The sequence below is a fragment of the Panthera pardus genome, unplaced genomic scaffold (genome assembly GCF_024362965.1).
Source record: "Panthera pardus isolate Hobbes unplaced genomic scaffold, ASM2436296v1 HiC_scaffold_20, whole genome shotgun sequence".
In the NCBI taxonomy this organism is placed as follows: domain Eukaryota; kingdom Metazoa; phylum Chordata; class Mammalia; order Carnivora; family Felidae; genus Panthera; species Panthera pardus.
Genome location: NW_026526766.1, coordinates 41,193,979 through 41,216,722, shown reverse-complemented (window position 1 = coordinate 41,216,722; position 22,744 = coordinate 41,193,979). Strand labels below are relative to the sequence as shown.

The 22,744-nt window shown below is 38.3% G+C and overlaps 1 protein-coding gene across 19 annotated transcripts in view; it reads left to right on the top strand.

The window, feature by feature from the left end:
- BNC2 (basonuclin 2) overlaps positions 1-22,744 on the top strand; it is a 436,316-nt gene that overhangs the window by 399,788 nt on the left and 13,784 nt on the right. For 14 of the 19 annotated variants that reach the window (XM_019415417.2, XM_019415425.2, XM_019415420.2 and 11 more), the window contains 2 exons: positions 8,672-10,641; positions 11,073-11,138. In XM_019415417.2, the coding sequence (XP_019270962.1) occupies positions 8,672-10,641; positions 11,073-11,138 (2,036 nt within the window). The remainder of the gene's footprint in view (positions 1-8,671; positions 10,642-11,072; positions 11,139-22,744) is intronic. The other 5 variants (XM_053907962.1, XM_053907964.1, XM_053907968.1 and 2 more) reach the window with 2 other exon arrangements.

Here is a 22,744-nt window from a genome sequence, read left to right as displayed (position 1 = left end):
ATGCTAGAGATTTATATACTGGAAAATATCAACCCCAATACCTAAAAGTCACATAAAATCCCCACGATGCCTTTTTCTCCTGCTGCCCACTCCAGTCAAGGGCCATGTGCATCACACTTCCTGTTCCATCCATGGAGAGGCATTCCTTGACTTTGTACTTTTTATGCAAGTAATTTGATATGAATTTGATATGTATAGCCTCAGTATACCACCATTCTCCATAATCCAGCATTTTGAAGGTTACCAGACTGATTTATAGTGAGGTTCATGTACAATAAGATGAACCAAGTATCATAGTCATAGTCTCTGTATGATCAGTAACTCTTTTGGGACCAGTCCCTATATGCAACGAGTATAGAGTATAGAGGGGAGTATAGAGTATAGAGGGGAAACTTCAGTGTTAGCATGTCAGCTCACAAGGACCAGTAAGGTTTATCTTTTGACAGGAAATTCTGTAATACAAAGTTTTCTGAGAGCTCTAACATTCTAACCATTGGTGGCTATTCCTGTAGTATTCATTTCTCCTTAAGGGGAAAAAGGAGGAATCAGAAAGATATTTCAAGTCCAGGTCTTTATAATCTGGACATATTGAACTTATCGCCAGTTTCTGTAATCACAGCAAACCAAAATATACCTAGCTCTAATGTTTGCACACTTATTAAGTGACAATGATGATCTTGGGTTGATGAGGAAAGCACATTTGTTTTCCAAGGGGGATGTTCATGTGGATAACTGTTAACAAATGAAGTCCACTCTTGATTATTGTCATTGGGAAGTTTTTCTTTTCTGTCTGTGCCACACCCCATTGATTCTTTTTCTAAATTTTTTTTAACGTCTATTTATTTTTGAGACAGAGACAGAGACAGAGCATGAACGGGGGAGGGTCAGAGAGAGAGGGAGACACAGAATCTGAAACAGGTTCCAGGCTCTGAGCTGTCAGCACAGAGCCTGACGCGGGGCTCAAACCCACGGACTGTGAGATCATGACTTGAGCCGAAGTCGGACGCTTATCCGACCAAGCCACCCAGGCGCCCCCCACTGATTCTTTTTCATGGGACACCTCTGTCCTAGAGAGGAGCTGAGGAAGCAAAAATGTGACTGGTCAGCTTTATATTTTGAAGGTAAAGTGATGCTCTTGAGAAATTCTGCAAAATACGAATTTCCAAATCATAGAAATTGAGTAGAGTTTTCATTTCCCAAAACAAATGTTAATTTTTTTTTATCAAGTCTAATTTGAACCATTTGGTGCAATCATGGTATAAGTGAGTATTTTTCATTCTGCCTACACATAGCACAGTTGTTTCAGCTGGCCTAGAAACATTAGCCTAAAATAGTGGAAAAGCACAATCACATAAAAGAGCTCTGTGTGAATAAAGAATGGTATAATTTTGTTTACTTACACAACCAAACTGTTCCACTGTACATTGTATATGCTAGTGGTGCATCTTTCTCAGTCAGCGCCCTCCAAGAAATATGTGTTTAAATGTAAATTTGCTAAAACAAATAAGCATGCCAAGTTCTTTTCCCACATAATTTCAAGTGTTTCTCAGAAATTATCACAACATTGCTTAAAAAATTTCCCTAAGTACTTCCCAGAATCTTTTACTTCCAATAATTTTTTTCTTTTGCCATTTCTATGCATGTCCCCTTCTTGTCTGTTATACACACACACACACACACACACACACACACACACACACACACACACACGTGCAGGCACATAGACACACAAAACTTTGGCCCATTCATGCTTAGGATTGCCAAGTCATATAAATTATAGAGATAAATAAAATTTAATCAAAAGGGGGGCGGGGAGGAATTGGCTGTGATATAAACGGAGAGCACCCAGATCAGTTAAAATTTTTGGCTAAAGAGAAAAGTTTTAATAGTGGCTTGACTTCAGAAAGACAAATGGGAATATCTGCATGTTACATATGGACCCATCTGAGTTCTAAAACAGGTCACTGTGGGAGAATGGGACAAACGAGGACCAAAAGTTTTATGACTTCTATCTTTTTTTTAAAACTGTGCATAATATTCAAAGCTTCCCTTCCACAGAGTGTCTTTCTCAAGCTGCTGCTACTTCTAGTCCTCAGAGCCTACCCTATCCACCCACGAGTAGCACCCATGATCTCTCCATTCGCAGATCTTGTCTATTAAGTTGGTGGAATGCCCCCGCTCATATGATCTGCAGTAATGGTCTGAGCCCATCGCTTGCTCCTGAGGTGACCCAGAAGTTAGATGATATATTTCCTAATTTCTGGGTCACATCCTGACACATGCCCACATAATCAAGAGTCCAGCACAAAGTTAGGTGGAGGCAAGCTAAGGCAAACTAGCTGACTGCTTCTCATCAACATCATCCAAAGTGTTTGTGAAGGTGCGTGCACTCAGTACACGGCTGCCACACGTCAGTATTAACTGTGCAGAGAAGCAGTCTCCAAGGTTTTAGGACTGCATACCCCTTTGGTAAAAATATTTGACCTTTTACCCTAATATATGTAAAGCTCTTTCTAAATCAATAACATATTACTGTAAAGCCACTTATAAAATATTAGCAAAAAATAATCTTTTAGGTAGAAAAAAAGAAAGAAATTTTTACTTACTCCCCATGTCACAATGGATTGTGGGAGAGAATGGAAGAGATGTGTGTTTGTTATTCTTGTCACAAAACAATGCAGGAAATAAGCAAATGGTCTATAAATAGGATGAATTATTAATGTTGAGCTCTAAGTGTGAGATTTCATGCAGTTTGCATGATTTAATGTTTTGAGTCAACTTCATTGAGGTATACTTTGCATACAATAAAACCTACCAATTTTAAGTATACATGTAAACATCAATACAGTCATGTTATAGAACATTTCCATCACCCCAAAAACTTCTCCAGTGTTCTTTGCAGTCAGCCCTTTTCCCCCACCTCACCCCTGGTAACCACTGATCTCCCCTCTGTGTCTACAGTCTAACCTTTCCCAGAATTTCCATGCATGGAATGGTAGAATGGTAGTTCTTGGGCGGTCTGATTTCTTTGATTTTTTTTTTTTTTAATTTTTTTTCAACGTTTTTTATTTATTTTTGGGACAGAGAGAGACAGAGCATGAACGGGGGAGGGGCAGAGAGAGAGGGAGACACAGAATCGGAAACAGGCTCCAGGCTCCGAGCCATCAGCCCAGAGCCTGACGTGGGGCTCGAACTCACGGACCGCGAGATCGTGACCTGGCTGAAGTCGGACGCTTAACCGACTGCGCCACCCAGGCGCCCCTGATTTCTTTGATTTTTAACATTAATGCTTTTGAGAGTCTTCCATGTTTTACTGTGTATCACTAGTTTATTCCTTTTCAAGTGCTTAGTAGTATTCCACAGTATAGCTGTCCCATTCTTTGTTTGCCCTTAAGACTTAAACATCTAGAAAACCAGGTAAAATTTATGATTCATAGCGTTGCTTCTTCAATTTTAACCCTGCAATTACTGTTAAATTTTACCTGATAGAGTACCAAGCTAGATAGTCTTGAAATTTGGTAAGTCTACACCTTCTACCCAACCCTATTCCTCTTGCCTTGATATTTGAATTAATCCTGAAGGATAGAAAATAGAAAATTCCAATGGGAAATTGGTCATGAAAATAAGTTGCCAATATGGTTATGTTGGAATAATTTCTTAAGATAACACAGTTCAAATCTATACATGGAATCAAAAAGTACAGCTCATAAATTTCTGATTTTGTTCTAGGTGGTCAGCATTCTCTATAGCTCAATGTCATTTAAGTAAAAGATTTAAAATTACATCAAAGGGGAAATAGTTTTAGTTCTTGGCTAATCATTTTTAGGATTTTTTTAAAAAATATGCCTTAAACTTGACTGACAAGAAGTTCATGTAATAGAATAGAAAATTAAATTATTCTCTGCTTGTCTTTTAAACAATTTTCTTACTTCTTAATAATTTGAATAATGTGAGAGAAAATAAGTTCCAGAACTCTGCTGTGTTCAGTATTTCCTCCCTCATTTCCATGCATGGACAGAAAGAAAGGCTTTGCTTTCCCTCTGTGCTATAGCATGGTAGTGGCCTGCCATGAACACAGATGGGTTCCTTCTTGGACTGGGGAGTCTGTGGGCTTGAAGTCACCCGACAGTCTAATTATCCCAAAGTTTCTCATCTGGTCTCTCTTCCATCTCTTTACATCCTTTCCTTCCCTACTGTCCCTTTCCCTGAAATAAGAAAAAACAGTCAACTTTACTTTACTTTTACTTTTAAAACTATAGGCTATATAAGGTGTTTTGATGTGAAGAAAAGGCTTAAATAAAACCATTGAAACCATGACAGTTGATTCTACTGCAGAAAAGATTTTAAAACATTACTCTGCAGAGCCACGTAGAACTAGGTGCCAGATTTCTACTGAGTGATAATCACCAGTTCCGGCAAAAATAAAAGGAAGTCTTTTCATCTAAAATACTTACATGTAAATATTTTAAGTGTTTTATACTTCTTCTGAACCCAGTAAAACTGGTTTATAAGTCAGGATTATTTGGTGTTGCTCATCTTTTAATTAATAGTATAGCTGGTTATTTCACAGGAAATCAATACTTACAATAATACCTTGCATTTCACTTAACAGGGTAAATCTTATTATCCTCATTTTGTAAATAAAAATTCCCAGTGTAAAGGTTTAAAGGTCACTGAACTCTAGTTACAAATGAGAACACCTTAAGGAACTGACTCACAAACTACAGAATGGACTGGGAAGGATAAGATCCAGTTATACACTCTGATGTGATTTATTATTCTTATGCAAGACCATTGTCCCCATATGGGTTGGTCGGCAATCACAATATTCATGCTGGTCTAACATAATTTGTTTTTTAAATGCTTATTCTGTGATAATAGAATAACTCTTTTTTATGGGTCTTATTCACCCTGGTAAAGTTTATTTGATATGTAAGGGGGCTGAGATTCTAGATCTGTACTTCTCAAATTACCTGTGAGGAAGGACCAGTTCTCCCCACCTCCATCAATTTTGAGCCAATACTTATTAAATAAAATAAAAATAAATTAATAAAAAAAATCATGCTTTTTGTTGTTTCAGCAGTGTCAAATAACCCAGAAGTTTTCCAAATGGTTACTCTCAATTATTTGCAGACTGGTTTAAAAATTAAAAAAAAAAAAAAAAGATTCTGGTCCCTTTCAAATAGCATATAGAACATGCATGGAATTCTCTCAAGCCACTGTTTTGAGAATCACTACACCAGACCATGTTTACCTCTGTCACTGAGATCTTCAGGGAAAAAGAACCTAGGCCTTCCTTTTTCGCCTTAATGATTTCCAAGTCCCATTCAACCAGTTTATCCAAGGATGTGCTAAACCTGATGGCCATCTGTAGCATTGAGCTTGCATACCCATTATGTTGTATAAGAAAGTCAACTTGTTTCTTTCTGCAGTTGCTTTACAATGGTAGTAGATAACTTTGATCAAATATGAATGGTGGCTTCTTTGGAAAGAACTTCTGTGGCACTTCATATTGCCTGGATTCAGAGGGTGCCCTGTCAGGAGGACCCTAGTTTGAGTATGTAATGTAGAGGTCTATCCTGTTCCCAAGCACATTTGTTTGCAAAGATGTTATGTTGTTCTGCTGTGTAGTATAAATTGCTGTTTCCATTACCACTGTAAATGAAGCGTCTCTTTTATGATTCAGGCTACGAGCAAAGTTCTAAATCTTGCTTACCTGGACCTATTCCACTAGAAGTAAGTGGTTTAACATAACAGTTCCATTTTAGCAAAGACAGCTACTCAGGACTAAAAGAGGTCTGAAAGGCAGTGGTTTTAGAAATAGCGGCAGGCATTGTGGAGGGCCAGGAGGAAAGAGGAACCATATGGGACTGCTGTGTTCCGTTGGAGGAAAGAAGATAGGAGGGTGATGGAAAGGAGATGCCTCAGGTGGGTTTGATCAGTTGCTATGGTTTCTAAGGGCTGTTTTAATACCAGAGGCTGCCAGCTGTGTAAGTACATTATCGACATGCAGATTTAGGTGAAGGCTACCTGGGGAAGAAATGACTGTGTGCTGCTCAAGTTGCGTTTCAGCCTGAGACACAATCCATAGTAAAAGCTTCCATAAAAGAACAATTAGGAGAGTGGATTTGATGCTAAAAGAAAAACAGTGTGGAGGAGGACATTACAGTGCTTCAGAGACCAGACTTGTTCAGGAGAAGTCCTATTTCTTGTCACAGACCCACTGTGCCCACCTGGGAAATGACATTATGGATGACAGTCATTACACTCAATGAACTTAGAGTCAGAATTTCTGGATTGGAGTCCGAGACCCTAAGTTAGCATCTTGGCAACTTCAACCAGCCATCCCCCTTTCCTTCACCCCTGGTCCCTCATCTGGTAAACATTTGCTCAGCTCTGGAAGCTATTATGAGGTTCAAATGAGATAATCTATACAAAATCACAATTTATTTTTCTGTTTACCTATAGCACCAGTGTTCCCCCTTGTTTCCCACCCCCCCCATTCCAAAACAGGTTTGTAAGGAGACCGTTTGCTCTGAGTGATACTTCTAAAAACTAGCTATTGCACGACTCCAGGATCATGCAGAGTCACCATGTATACACATCATCATCTAAGTGTTCTGAGAAGATACCTGCATGAGGATATTTAACCTGAAGGCTCACGTTATCTACAAAATGAGGGAGGGCCAGTTTATGTAGAAATGGACATCCAGACGCACACACCCACACATATACTTTATGTAAAATGATGCAATGCTAGAGTAAGCCTTATAAGGCATTGCACGTAACTATTAGAGCTTGTTTTTTGTAAAGCGATTTAAATAAATGATACGTATCTCCTTACAATTGAGCTAGTTGTCGTGGTTCAGACCATACAGTTTTGGTCCAGAGAGAATTTTATATCACAAGGCTGAGTAGAACAATCTATAAGGCAGAATTTCCCATTGCAAAAATTGTATAATTCCCTTTATCCTGCTTCCCCTAATGAAACATTCTACATAAACACAGCACAATGGATAAAACTAAGAAATTAAGGTTGATACCATACTATTAACTGATCTAGAGATTTTATTCAGCTTTTGCCCGTTTCCCCACTGAGGGACTTTTTCTGGCCTGGGATTTCTAGAATCTCATATTACATTTATTTGTCCTGTTTGCTTGGTTCCCTCTGATCTGTAACCATTCTTTGGTCCTTGTTTTTTTTAATCTTTACTGATTGACTCTTTACTGCACTTTGAAGAGTACTAGCCACTCTTTTGTAGGATGCCCTTCAATTTTGGCTTATCTGATGTTTTCTTGTGATTAGATTGAGGTTATACAGCTTTTAGCAAGAAAGGGATGATGTGCTTTTCTCAGTAAATATTGGAAGGTACATGATGATACTTAACATTGGTGATGTTCATTGATTACTTGGTTAAGGTGGTGTCTGCTAGATTTCCCTATTGTAAAGTTATGATTTTTCTTTTTGTAATTAATAAATATCTAGTTTTGGTTTTTTAGAAGATTTTATGCATTCTTAAATTGATAGGCAGGGTTGGGGCAAGTATTATTCACAGAGGTTGTGAAGTGTCCTGTCTTGGTTAGGAAGAAGCTGTGCTCTAGAAAATGATGGAGTCATTATTTAAGCATTTGAATACATTTCTCTCAATCTGTGCTGAAATGGATTGCCTGACATTACATTGCAGGATTTTTAAGTCCTACCTCCAGGCAAATCTCATAGTTACTAGCAAAAATGAAAGTGTGAAATGCTTTTTAATGTATATTTAACAACACATAGTCTGGTGATTACTGATGTGTATTCTCTATGGACTCCCTTTGCTATCAGAGGAGAATGTTAAGAGACAACATTTTTACACATTTATTCTATCTAAATCCATCACATGTTTACTTTCTAAATATCTATAACTGTCATTTATAAGAATATCATTAAAAAAAAGTCAAATACTTAAAGTCTAACTCAAACTTTGAATCCTAGGATTACAATCAATTTTCAGGAAAAGCATAATTACTGTTTTTCCTTATTCTACCTTATGAGATTGTCTATTAGTAAATGACACTAAAATATAGCTATTAAAAAAAGAGAAAAAAGCACACCTTAGTAATTGGGGGCACAGAAGGCAAAGCTACTTTTTTTCATCTTTTTAATTCAGAAAGTTATACGGTAGCTCCTATTTAAAGGAATTTTCATCTTTAAATCCAGTACCATGTCTGCTTGTGTTGAAGAAGTAAATTCCACAAAATGTGCTTAATCCCTTCCTATGGTGTCCCTATTTAATACACATTAAGGTACCATTTTTTGCATTTATACTATGTTGCACAGCACGTGTTCACGTCTTATACTAATATGTGCTAAATAGTTGCATACTATATAGACCATTGTTAAAATAGCAGTAGTGAAGGCATTTTACATAATAGAGCCCCAGTGGTCTACATTTTGTTTGCTTTGACATTAAACTCAAATCTGTTTCTCTGTGACTGTAATTACTGCGACTGCATGGCAGAAAAGTTTGCATTGTGGGTTGACTTTTATGAACAGTGCTTGTGTGTTGTTTTCTGCTGTCACTCTTGGTGTTTCATGAGCAGGCAGAGCTCCTTCAGTTGCATTGAATAATTATGCACAATCAATAAGTTTTTGTGTTTATCTTTGTTGTTTCTTTGATGTGGCCTCTAGGATGCTGCCGGCAAGGTGCTGGACCGCTGGGCCATCATGTCTCGAGAAGAGGAAATCATCACCCTTCAGCAGTTTCTGCGATTTGGAGAAACCAAATCCATTGTGGAGCTGATGGCAATTCAGGAGAAAGAAGGGCAGGCCGTAGCCGTACCATCTTCAAAGACAGACTCAGACATAAGGACTTTCATTGAGAGCAATAATCGCACTCGGAGTCCCAGCCTTCTTGCTCACCTAGAGAACAGCAACCCTTCCAGCATTCATCATTTCGAAAACATCCCCAACAGCCTTGCATTTCTGCTTCCATTCCAGTATATAAACCCAGTCTCAGCCCCACTGCTTGGATTGCCTCCAAACGGGCTACTGTTAGAGCAACCAGGACTGAGGCTGCGGGAACCAAGCCTTTCAACCCAGAATGAATACAATGAGAGCAGTGAATCTGAAGTATCTCCCACACCTTATAAGAATGATCAGACGCCTAATAGAAATGCCCTGACCAGCATTACCAATGTGGAGCCCAAAACTGAGCCAGCCTGTGTGTCCCCCATTCAGAATTCTGCCCCAGTCAGTGATCTAACCAAAACTGAACACCCAAAAAGCTCATTCCGGATTCATCGGATGAGAAGGATGGGGTCAGCCTCTAGGAAAGGAAGAGTGTTCTGTAATGCATGTGGGAAGACATTCTATGACAAAGGTACTCTCAAAATTCATTATAATGCTGTTCACCTGAAGATCAAACACCGATGCACCATCGAGGGTTGCAACATGGTCTTTAGCTCCCTCCGAAGCCGGAATCGCCACAGTGCGAACCCTAATCCTCGCCTTCACATGCCTATGCTACGAAATAACCGAGACAAAGATTTAATTCGTGCCACATCAGGAGCTGCCACTCCTGTTATAGCAAGTACAAAATCAAATCTCACACTCACAAGCCCTGGCCGGCCCCCAATGGGTTTTACCACTCCCCCATTAGACCCCGTCTTACAGAATCCTCTGCCTAGCCAGCTGGTTTTTTCTGGGCTAAAGACTGTACAGCCAGTTCCTCCATTTTATAGAAGTTTACTCACTCCGGGGGAAATGGTGAGTCCTCCAACCTCCCTCCCAACCAGTCCCATCATTCCAGCCAGTGGTACCATAGAGCAGCACCCCCCACCACCCTCTGAGCCCATAGCACCAGTAGTGATGATGGCCACTCATGAGCCCAGTGCTGACCTGGCACCCAAGAAGAAGCCCAGGAAGTCCAGCATGCCTGTGAAGATTGAGAAGGAAATCATTGATACCGCTGATGAGTTTGACGATGAAGATGATGACCCTAATGATGGCGGAGCTGTGGTCAACGATGTGAGCCATGACAATCATTGCCACTCCCAAGAGGAGATGAGTCCAGGCATTTCTGTGAAGGACTTTTCTAAACATAGCAGGACCCGGTGCATTTCAAGGACTGAAATAAGAAGGGCTGACAGCATGACTTCTGAGGACCAAGAACCTGAGCGGGACTATGAGAATGAATCTGAGTCTTCAGAGCCCAAACTAGGTGAGGAGTCCATGGAAGGCGATGAGCACATTCACAGTGAAGTGAGCGAAAAAGTCCTGATGAGCAGTGAGAGGCCTGATGAGAACCACAGTGAGCCCTCTCACCAGGATGTCATCAAGGTGAAGGAAGAATTTACAGATCCCACTTACGACATGTTTTACATGAGCCAGTATGGTCTGTACAATGGTGGGGGGGCCAGCATGGCAGCCCTGCATGAAAGTTTCACATCGTCTCTGAATTACGGCAGCCCTCAAAAGTTCTCCCCAGAAGGTGACCTGTGTTCTAGCCCAGACCCCAAAATCTGTTACGTGTGCAAGAAGAGTTTCAAAAGCTCCTACAGTGTGAAGCTTCACTACAGGAACGTTCACTTAAAAGAGATGCATGTCTGCACAGTGGCTGGCTGCAATGCTGCCTTCCCCTCTCGCCGAAGCAGAGACAGGTCAGTAAATCTCCATTGGCTGCTCCTGCTGGGGGTGGAGGGTGCCAGTCATGTCGGACTTAACATTAAAAACTCCAACTTAGATGTTTTTGATGCACCGTAAAGATTGTCCACAGTGACCATGAGATAACCAAGCTGCGATGCTCATGGAGGATTGTTGCAGTTGATGCTTGTTATGATTAAGCATGCAGAATCATATGCCATCTTACCCAGTAATGCACGCCATTTTTCTCTGTGCTCTGTGTATGTGTGTATGTATGTTTCCCCATGCATCTAGGTGTGAATAAGTTAACTATGTACACAGTTCCCTGCTTCCTCATGAAGCTTCACTTAGAAGCCGCAGCTTCTGTTATATATATTTCTGCTTTGCCTTGTGGCTTTTTAATTAAATCAATATATTATCTTCATACACACATATTTATCCAATATAGAAACAGAAATTTACGGATGGAAAGAACCATAGGTCCAGGACATCGAGACAGCCTGCATCTCCGTAGGTATAACCAGAAATGTTATCATTCTTACATGAGTATTTAGTATGTCCTTGAATTCTTTTAAGAGTCACGAAAATATTAGAAGAAAATGGGACCAAAATAATTATTAATGTGGGGAAATGGTATGGTGGTATGGGTTTCTTTATTTTAACTTCACAGTGTCTTTGAGCACATGTCTAAAATACAGTCTGTCGTGGGAATTATGCACAGAAGGGGGGGGCATGCATATACTTTTAGGATCAGTTAGAATATATTATGTCCAGCTTTGAGATGACATCACACCTTAGCTATGTGGCTACAGCTCTGAAACAGTTGGGTTTAAACAGAAGCAGCTGGTCTTAAACCTCCAATGTTCTTTTTGAATCCTCAAGAAAATGTAATATAAATGGAATGTGTCAAGGTGGTCAGTGGTGGGGTAACACAGTTATCCTGCACTTGAAGTAAGCTTATGAGCAGATCATTTACGTAATACACCAGCCCAACCCAGAGTCACACACCAGTTAATTCTTCCCATTATGTTGAATGTGGCTTTTGGTTTACGTTGTCTTTTAAAAATAATTTTAGGCAAAATTTCATTAGATGGGAAAAAATCGGTATATGTAGAAGAAACAAGGAAGCTTCCGAATAGCCACCTCCCAAATTCTAGCACTTATCAATTGACTAGAATTCTTTGGCAAAGTAACATATAATAAAAGTACCACTGAAAAGTAGTGACCTGCTTCTAGAATACTCTGTTTTGTCTTCACATTTAAAAGATTAATTTTTTTAAAAAATAACACTTAAAAAGTATTTTCCATAGTGCCGAAATGCAAGGGGTCCGATCCATTAAAAGCAAAATTTCTGAGAAAATAAGTGGTTTTCTTTGTACAACTCAAAATATGCTTTGAAGAGAAATCTATATTCTTAAAAGATTTCCCTTCTCCCCCAGTCCCATTTACCTTGTTCTATAAAAAGTTTAGTCACAAAGTTCTTTTCAGTTCTGAGTTATCATTGACACTACAAGAATACAACAGATAAGATGGCTATAATTTGAATAATAAAATAGAGTACCGTATACAACCTCCCACCCCCCAGTTTGTGAGTAATACTCATTCTTTTATATTTGAAATAGTGCGCTTGCGATAATGAGGTTAATGCATTGGATTTTTTTTTTAACAAAAATAAAAGACTCATGAAGACCTGCATAAAATATTTATGGAAATGGAGTGTTTGAAGACAAGCCAAAATTTAAGCTTATTTGCATGAATTCTATCACAGTTTTAGTTGGTTTGCTGAAAATACTGAAAGTTATAACACTCGCATAAATGGCTGTGGGGCCAAAAGGCTACAACACCCCAAAGCATGGTGCTTTCATTTATGTCACACCGCTAGAAAGCACAAGCACTTGTGTTTTTATGTCCTAATGTAGAAGGAGGTACTGTTGAAAGGATGGTTTGTCTAAGGAAAAACATTCATTAATAGCAGGAGAATATTTCAATCTCCATTTTTATTGTAGAGATTAGGAGCTTGGCAGATGACTAGCGTATGGAAATTTAGAATAGTGTCTGGGATAACTGGGTTATTCTAGGGAAGCAGAGTACACATATTCTCCCGTGTGTGTTCAGTCACACAGGAGACTGCAAGCCTCAGAAGACAGGCACTGCATTTCATTTCATTTGGGTGAAATACCACATCACAGTTAATCTTTATAATTCTGGAGTTTTGTAACACGTGATAGATGAAGAAAAGCAAATTGAAAAAAATACTATACCAAGTTTTTTGATTCTCACTTGAAGTTTTGCTTTTCAGGAATACACACATTTTTTGATAACAGGTTAAAAAACGTAACAAAACCTACGATACTTTAATCTGAGCATTTTTTTCCTTAAAAAAAGTATTCATCCTTGTTGAGTCTATGACTTGAATTAACATATGATGCAACCATAGCTACCACCACATAATCAGAAACAGTGATGCTATTGGGGTATCTGCCTCTTCCGGCATCTCTGCAGAGTGAACTTAAACATTACTCCCACATCAGCCTGTTACCGTCACTTCTTCCACTAATGTTGACTTGGAATTTAATCTCCTGTTTCACAGAGCCTCTTGGAGCACATCTCTGATCTACCCCCTCAAACTTACCTTTCTGTTTCTCTTCATTTTTGCTGTGTTAATCATGAGAGTCCTCGGAATTTTGTGCCCCTGCTTTTTTCTTCTTCAGTTCACTATGAAGCTAAGACAAATTTCCTTACCTTTCTCTGAGCCAACAGACCTTCCCAAACAGAAACCCTTCCTTGCCTTTAATCCTGCTGTCCTCAGGCCTATTTCTTTCCTTTCCCCAGAGTCTTGATTCATCCATCCTTGACTCCACAATGTCTTCCTTGTGCAAATAAAGCATTAGAGGGGATTTTGAGTGGGGGCTGCAGTGTGCAAGGCTACAGGATGTCTACTGATGAAACTAACAGAATAACCCTCTTCCTTCTGTTTATAAAAGCAGTCTTCTTGTCTTGGGGCTTAGAACACCTTACAGGTGTGATACACAGGTCTTCTTGGGCTTTTTCCAAAATGGCTATATACAAGGAGGGATTGCATTTTTGGTCTCCAAATAGGCATGTTATTAGTAAGATATAAGTAGAAAGATGTTAAACACTGTGTTTTAGATTTGGCAGTTAGAGATTTCCAGGCCTTTGCTTATGGTCATTCTAGATTTTATAAGATGAACTTGAAACCTTTTTGAAAAGCAGGAACATTCTTTGTCTAAGGTCATACAAAAGGAGAAGCAGTGGGTGGTGGGGGGCGGGGAGTGAGGAGGTATGTGTGGTTTGTTAGGGCTGACTCAAAGCACAATGTTGTGACTCAGTTTGAGTGTAATAAATTCAAAAGCAAAGAGGACCCTTCCACACTAATGACAGAAAGCTATATTCACGAGGTTCAGTTTATCCAGTCACTAGGTGTTATTGGAATAAATTTTTTTCTGAGTTTATAGAAGTGAAATATAAATTATTTTCTCTGTGAATAACTATGTTACTATAAGGTGATTGCTAAAGTATATAAGTATATACTGGTGATGCTGTGTAGTATTAGACGTGACACTCCGTAAACACTCTTCCTTCCTTGTTTATCCCTGGACTTTTTTGCTACTAAGATAGTGTTCCTTCAGGGATTAGGAAGCTGACCCTCCGTTTTGAAGTATGCATGCAAAAAACATCCTGGCAAGAAGAAATTATAACTAACTGGCGTAGAACCTAGTCTTCATAAAGGAAATTTTTCTGGAGACAGTGTCATCGCCAGAATTAGCAAGGCCTAGTTTACCTTTGCTCATTTTTCATCATCTGTCTTGAATTTTGATCCCTAGGAGGGCTGAATGGCCATGGATCACCTATGTATAAGGGAAGCCCTTTATAAGTTACATTTGGTTTTTATTTTTAAATTTTTTAAGTGTTTATTTATTTTTGAGAGAGAGACAGACAGAGTGCAAGCTGGGGAGGGGCAGAGAGAGAGGGAGACATAGAATCTGAAGCAGGCTCCAGGCTCTGAGCTGTCAGCACTGAGCACAACGCGGGGCTCGAACCCATGAACTGTGAGATCATGACCTGAGCTGAAGTTGGACGCTTAGCCGACTGAGCCACCCAGGCGCCCCTACATTTGATTTTTATTAAAACACCACCACCAACAACAACAAGTAAATGCCCTTCTATCCTTTTCCCTGAAATTCCTTATCATTTGCTAATACATTAAAATCTATTTATATCTGTTTTAGTGATTGGCAATTTTAAAATTCCCTCAACTAAAATGAAGACTTTGTACACAGAAACTACATTATCTGCTTAGAAAGAACTATTTATCTCGTTTTACATCTTACATGATCTTTACCATCTTTGTTCCTCATTTCTGAGAATAGTGGCAGCTAATTGTCAAAGTTTGTCTTAAATTTTATTAGAAAGGTAAGCATATATGTTTAATCTTCAAGGTGTAGGAAAGATGATTCAGCCCCCGTGAATAAATTTAAAAACAAAATAATATTTGCTTAGGGTGATTTATAAATAAATATGAGGCAACTGTTGGTGCCAAGTGTGAACCTTCTCTTTGATTGCTAGTTAAATCAGTCCAGATTTAAACATGTAAACTTCTTGATTTGTATGGAAGAAGACATCTGTATTTGGTTTATTAAAACCTGCTGATGTCTCCAGAACTAAATTTGTTCCTCTATAGGCCTCTGGGTAGCTGTAGCTAAAAAGCAGAGATGTATAGTTTTTGCCTGCCTGATTACCTGACTTCCAGCCCTATACAGGTGTGCAGGAATAAATTAGCATGAGCTACCTCTGATGAGCCACTGCATACATTAACAACAGAGGTGAGGATGTGAAAACATGCTACCTGCCTCCTGTTATCACCTTCTCAGCAGCAACATCCATTTTTTCCATCATTCTCTATGTTTGGAAACTTATAGAGAACTTTTCTAAAGAGAGATTTTCAATAAATGCACATGATTTCCCTACCTTCAAGAAATGAGCCACTTAGCACCAGTTTGAGGTAACTATTAGTCTATTTGCCGTAATAAAATTAGCTGTCAAATACAGTGCACTAATTTTCTTCAAATACAAGAAGAGAACATTTGAAGGCATCAGCCATTTCATTTACTATACGTTTGCCAATCAAACTGAAACTCTCCTTTTCCAAAAATCTTTTCTAAAGTGAAGTTGTACAGGTCCTCTGACACTTAAATATTAAGAAAGAGATTCCTCCCCCCCCCCACCCTTTACTCTATTTGGTTTCACAGTAGAAGCCAGCAGATCAATAGGTCTTTTGTACTTATCTCCATTACTTTCCATCAAAGGCAAACAAACAAAATAAATCCCCCTTCTGAGTAATTGCTAGTTGTGCCCTCCTCAAGCGAAACTTTGGTAGTAAGATAAACTTCGGTGTCATTCCTGTCTCTGGGGTTCTTTTTATACACTGGGAGAAGAGCAATGAGCAAAACGGTCTCCTTGTATCATGGGGAGAGACTCTGACAAGCCTAAAGTGAGCCTCGGATCTTCCTAATGATCTCCTGCTGGCCCAGCTGGATGTAAGACAAGCTCATTTAAGCCTCTGCTGACCTTTCAACTCCTCCACTCCAAGAACTACACCAGTCACTTCCACCGTCTTCCAAACTGAGCACCAAATAGACAACACCACTTAATGGTGGATGAATGACTTCCTTTTCATGATACAAAGAGATTCTTACACATTCTATTGATGAGAGTTATATTAGATCTCTTATTGATACATAGCTTCCTACACACATAGCTGCAACACAGACATGCTTCCTACATACTCCTTATTTCCCTTAAAAGGAACAAGCTATTACTCTTGCCAGCATTATCTTGAAAATTCAGGCAAAAATTGCACTTAGAACAGAATGCACATACTGAGTGCACAGGCAGTATTTTTCATGATGGCAGCACTTGGAAAGGGTCATCTTCCTGATTTCTTCTTCTCTTGGGTCTGCCACCATCTATTTGACACCCTGAGAGACTTTACTGGTCATAAATATTCTTGTACATAATTATTCGAGATACTTGTTTTGTAGATAATCTTTCCTTACAAAACATAGGCCATTCTCACTGAAAGCAGATTGTAAGACTGCACACATACATTAGCAGTTGATCATATCAGTACTGATGAGGGTGGTTCTCTTTCAGGTGAAAGCCTTCTTACCAGCTATCTCTCACTATGAGTGATCATTTGTTGTGCTAAGAGGAAGGGAGACTTTCCTTTCTGTATTGAAATTTCTTAGTGAAGTTTTGGCTAGAAAGCATTTTTCTTCTTTTAAAAGCTTCAGAAATAATTTAAATAATTTAATGTTTTTGCTGCAAGACTCCCACAAGCTTCAAATAAACGAATGTGGCAGAATATGAAAGGAGTTTACACTTGCCAAAAAATTACAATGTCATAAAAAAGGGATTTAGTAACTTTGATTCTTGAGTGCCAAGGTGTGTGTGTGTGTGTGTGTGTGTGTGTGTGTGTGTGTGTGTGTGTACGCACGTGTGTGAGAAAGAAACAGCCTGCAGAAGAAGACAAAAGAATACTTTTTAGGAAAGGATGATTTTTCTTCAGTTACTTAACATAAAACTACACTTTTAAAAAAAATACCTAGATTTTATGTCCCAATGCAAGCTGCTTGAATTAAAACAGGAGTTGTAAATTCCTGGTAAAAAGCTGTTATGCCTGAAGTGTTAGTGATCTTAACTCTAGTACTTTATGGAGTTTATTACTTCTTTTATTAACTAGGGGGAAAAATGTTACCCACTTCTAGTTTAATTCTTTTTCTTGCTTGCTCTAATTATTTTGACTTTACCTTGGGAAAAAAAAAGCCAAGTGTTTCTAGCTGAACATATATAAGTGATGCTTCAATTTTGCTAGAGCATATATCAATCTGAATTATTACCAGCTATTCAAAAATTATGCTAACGTTCTAATCTAAATGCATCCACATAATGTATATGTGCGTTTATACATAAACATCCACATAAATAAGAATATCAAAAGACAGATCATCCTTAATAGCCAGAATAGACGTCTTCATCTTGGAAAGTAATGTATGAAGTTACTTTATCACATTGATGGGAAATAACAAGGTTTTGTAAGTAAAAGGAGACAGATTTGGACAATGGGAACAGCAGACATTCAGAAGGAAGCCTCTTCGTTTTGATGGCCAGCTGAGGGGGGCCGCTCTGACCCTGCTGCCTTTTTAGTCTACTCTGTCACTGAGGGGGCACTGGTGGGTCAGTTCGCTCACTAGTAATTGTGTTTTACAGACTTCTAAAGCAATTGGCTCAGTCAGTCCCAATTCAATAAAAGTGGAGAGCAAGAGAGAGAGCACTTTTGTTCTATTTTTTACTTGAAATTATTTCATTCAGCAGTCTGTCTTTTTTATTACCAGGACTTGACATTAGCACTCCAAGCTATATTAGCATCCATTTCAGCAGTTCAGTAATGGTATTAAAAAAACACTTAACTTCAACGGTGAATGGTTGTATGACAGTACCATAAAAAATCCACATTAAGAAAAAACTCATGTATTTGTCCCAGCAAATTATTTTTCACTTGTTTAACCACTTCAAAACTATGTTCTCATGATGGGTATTCACGAGGACCTTCTTGTTCTCCAAAGCAGCCAATAGTGGTGCTCTGTTGATTAGGGAATTAGGGAAAGAGGAGAGGGAAGTCAGTAGGGAGAGGGTAAGTAAAGATGCTGTTTACTGTGTAGTTAGATTACCTTCCATTCATCAGCAGAGATGGAATTGGCAACCTCAGAGCACCCAAGGTGAAATTCTTGGATCCTCGTGTATAGCTGGGATTTGATTTTGAACCCAACACTCTCTAAACTTGGGAGCAAAGCCTAACTACTTTGGCACTGCAGTGTGCTCATAAATGACTACATTAGGTTCTAAATTTTGATTAAACATTCAGTAATTAATCAATGGTAGACATGAAGCAGTTGGCAAGGTCCAGAGCTGCAAAATGTTTAAGACATAAAACATTACGAAGTAATTAGAATATGCTCCTTCAAGAGAAGGATTGCCTTCAATAAAGAGGTAAATGATAGCATCCTGTTTATTGTGGACGTAGGCAGCCAGAGCGATATGATAAACTGCTGGAGATACACATATCAGTAATCATCCACATTATTAGTGCCATTAATCATAATTCCAAAAATATGACAGCAGCAGCCAACTTTTTGACCAATTTTGCTTCTGCCTGTTGGCCATTATAACTTTGCTAATAGACTGCAGAGCTCCTGTGCGTGGCAGTTTGCGTTGAGAATAGAAGGTTAATTATATTTGAGCTGCTGATTTTTTCTCTCCTTGGAAAAGGCTTAGCACTTTGACAATCCCAGGAGCTCACTGTTGTTAAACCAGTAAAAGTACTTTATTGAAATTTTCTTTCTTGGTCAGGAATGAGGAGATGTTTCAAATGAGATACAAGCGCCAGGCTGGGATAGCTGCTAATGTTTCTTGCTCCAAAGTGATCTTGGGGCAGCAAGATGAACTCAGTGGTTTCTTTAGATCACTTTGTTCTCTCATGTCTCTTTTGTAGGTGGGTAAAAATTTCAGCACTACATGGTGGTACACCAGGGAATCCCACAAGATTAGAGGTAGTCTCAGTATGTAAGACTAAGAAGTTGGGGGAGTGGTTCATAATATGGAGAGAAATAAGCACCTTTTTAATATAAAATTCTGCTTTCCCCTATGCTTGTGTAATAAAAAGTAAAAAAAATTGAGTGTTTCTAAAAATTGAAATGTTTAGTGTCATAGGTGTATTGCTGGTTTAGTTAACTGAAGTTTTCGTGTTTTCATTGGTAGTTTTAACATCATTTAACCAAAAGCATAAATTAGATTTTGTGCATTCTTTTTGTTCATGTATCTTAAGTACTTTCATTTTCAATATAGAATTCTAGATGAGGCCATACCTAAATAATAATACTGATGATCTATGAAATTCTGTCCCTTCCCTTGAGGAACTCATACATCCCTAGTGCTATCTTTTTAAAAGATCTGAAACTAACTGTTTTAATGATGTAACACATTTTGAATATTTAGTCTTAGGCAATATCTCCTTTGGAAAAGATCTCAAGAAGAAATTGAGGTTTCATGTTGTACATGTTATTTTTTAAATGGCAGAAAGTTTTGAGTGTCAAGAGAAAAATTCATTCCTGTTATTTTACACATGTCTTCTAAGCTCTTTATAAAAGTCAGACTGTAACACAAGGGTTGGAAGACTTGAGAGTTAGTTCATCCAAGGTAAAAATATATTTATATATAAAACTCAGAATTATAGCTCAGCTTCATTTAATTCCTTAAAAGATGCCGGTGTTCATGGTCTTTTTCATACCCACCAATAGTAGTAAACTGAGCACCATATGAGCTGCCTGATTGAGGAAATTTCCAAATATTGTGAAAACATAACCCTCTTCACAATGCAGCACACTCCTGTCACGTTAGAGTGCAACAGGTACCTATTGAATTCAGTCAGCACCCTGGAGAAGCCTTGATGTTGTCGGATGCAACTCACAAGTAAAATGGTTAGGGAACAGGGCTGTTGGATATCAGTTCTACACTTAACCTGAGCATCCAGCATACACATTTTCCATCTACCAATCTGCCTTCCCAAATGCCATTACTACATTAACATTTTTTATGCATTCCACAGCAATGACAAATTGTTTTCTAACTGTAGCACCAGATTTAGTATGCGAAAGACACATTTGCCTCTGCCAACAAACCAATAATTCTCACTAACATCTTCAGAGTTACAACATTTATAAAGTTGCAAAGTGGAGTAAACAAACCATCTGTTTGGCTTTTCCATATATGTCATGCTTTCTTATTAGCATATTACGATTCATTTAGTAAACAAATTTGGTGATTTCGTTCACGTCAAAGTTAGGTCGGAAGCTTGAAGATGATTAACATTGCTGGGACATGCACATTAATACATTGCTTCCTCGGCAAAGTTAAATGGCTTCTCAGGAGAATCACCCCTTGTTGACAAGATGAGACTGTCAATTTTGTTTGCCTGCCACATTAGGGGCCGTGAGGGGATGGCGGGCTCTGAGAGAGGGGAGTCATGTAGGCAGCATAATTCACTGTGAATTGAGAAAAGAAGTCTAATTCTGATAAATGGTCGACCCCAATACATCCTACCTGTTATTACAACAGACGTGCCGTATCTGTGCAGTAAATTAGCTAAACCCCTAAAGAGTTTGGTGGGAGCTTATCTTCAAGTGAATAATTTGAATGTAGAGGGAACTGTCTGCGTGACCAGTATGGATGATTTGTTTTATATTGAAAAGAGATTGAAGTGACTGAATTTCATACTTTTAATTTGCAAGAATTTGCTTAGCTTTTATTTCTTGCATTTCATATGTACTTCTTTTGGGGTTTTTTTAAGCATTCACTAAAATTTTACATTCAGTTTTTGTATGTGTTTGTGAGCTAGAGATGGTTTTCAGCTCTTCTGGAGAGAATCTTTAAATAATATCCTATAGAACAGCTACTAGTTTTGCAGAAATGTATACTATCAAAAATGTCATTTAATTCACAGAGCTGTAAGCCTCCTACCATTAAAACAAAAATTTGGGAGAGTTAAATCCAACAAACAATGTCCTAGCAATCCAGATCAGAAAAGAATTAATGAGAGGCACAGGTTTTAATTTTTAATTACTGTGGATTTGGATAGATGATACACGTTTCTATTCAGGAGTATTGTTGATTCAATATCCCATAGTACATTCAAATCTGGCAGCTAGGTTTTTCCAGATTGGTTATAAATTTACTTCTCTACCCCCATATATGCATTCATACACAAGTACACACACACACACACACACACACACACACACACCATATATATGGTATCTGTTATGTGTACGTTACTGACATTCTGGACAGTATAATTTGAGAGTGTGTGTGTGTGTGTGTGTCGAGTGGCAGAGGTGAGCAAGAAAATAAAGACAAAACCTAATCTGAAATGGAGCCTCAATTCCATTTCACCTAAAATATTGCAGTTAATTAATTATCAAGTATTTTGTTTAAGTTTAAAATGGTTCTATTCAAAACTGATTCGATATTGCACTTCTCATGTAACCTATGGCTTAATTCACTATATTCAATTTTGACTACTGTATTCTGATTTTCTAATTTGGGCATGAACATTTTTTTAAAGTTATCTCCCTATATATCAAAGTCAATGTTAAAACCTCAAAACACTTTTTCTTTAAAATGTTTTTAACTTTAATTTTTATGAGTCAAACATTGCATTAAGTGGGCATTAGAACAAGAGGGACATGAGAAAGGAAATGCCCAGCAAGACTTACTTTCTCTCACTTGCATTTACTTAACTGTGTTTGATGAATTTAGTGTCTTTGGTGGTTGCATGGTAGTGTTCTTTTTTTTAATTGAAATATAATTGACATCAGTAAAATTTTTATTAAAGAAACAGAAAAGGAATGGTGTCCACTTTAGTCCAGTTACAGCACTTCCACTCAGCATGTCAAGGAGTTAATATTGGTTTTATGACCTCCCCTACCCAAGGCTTCATTACTTTTTGCTTTTAAGAAGAATCTTAGTTTTCAAAAGGCGTTTGGTAAACTCGTAGTGTGGAGGGAATAGTAAAGAGTACAGAGATTCAGAGGAAGCTGTTGTAATTCCAAGCACACCCCAAGTTATAGGACTAGTTCATGTCTTAATTATATAGCATTTCCATGTACCACACTGTGGTATTAATAGGGTCAGAATTACCCTTTGCTGTATCACCAGTGTCTTTTCTTAAATATTCAGTTATGTGCTTCCAGTCTTGGGATCATTGTGTTTTCTTTTCCTCAGTGTATTTTGGGAAAAGCTTCTTTAAGACTTGTGCATATTATTGATTGAAGGCCAATAAAAGTACTTTCAAGTGTCTCCTATGTGCAGAGTATTCTCCTTTACTGCAGGAGACTGGAGATTGAATGAGATTTAATTTGTGTTCTTGTTGAAAGTGACTATCTTGGGGTTACATTTTGGACTCATCTCTTAGTGAGTGCTACTGTACTCATTAATTAATACCAGATCCCTACCTAGTAAGACCAGATCCTTACCCTTTCTACC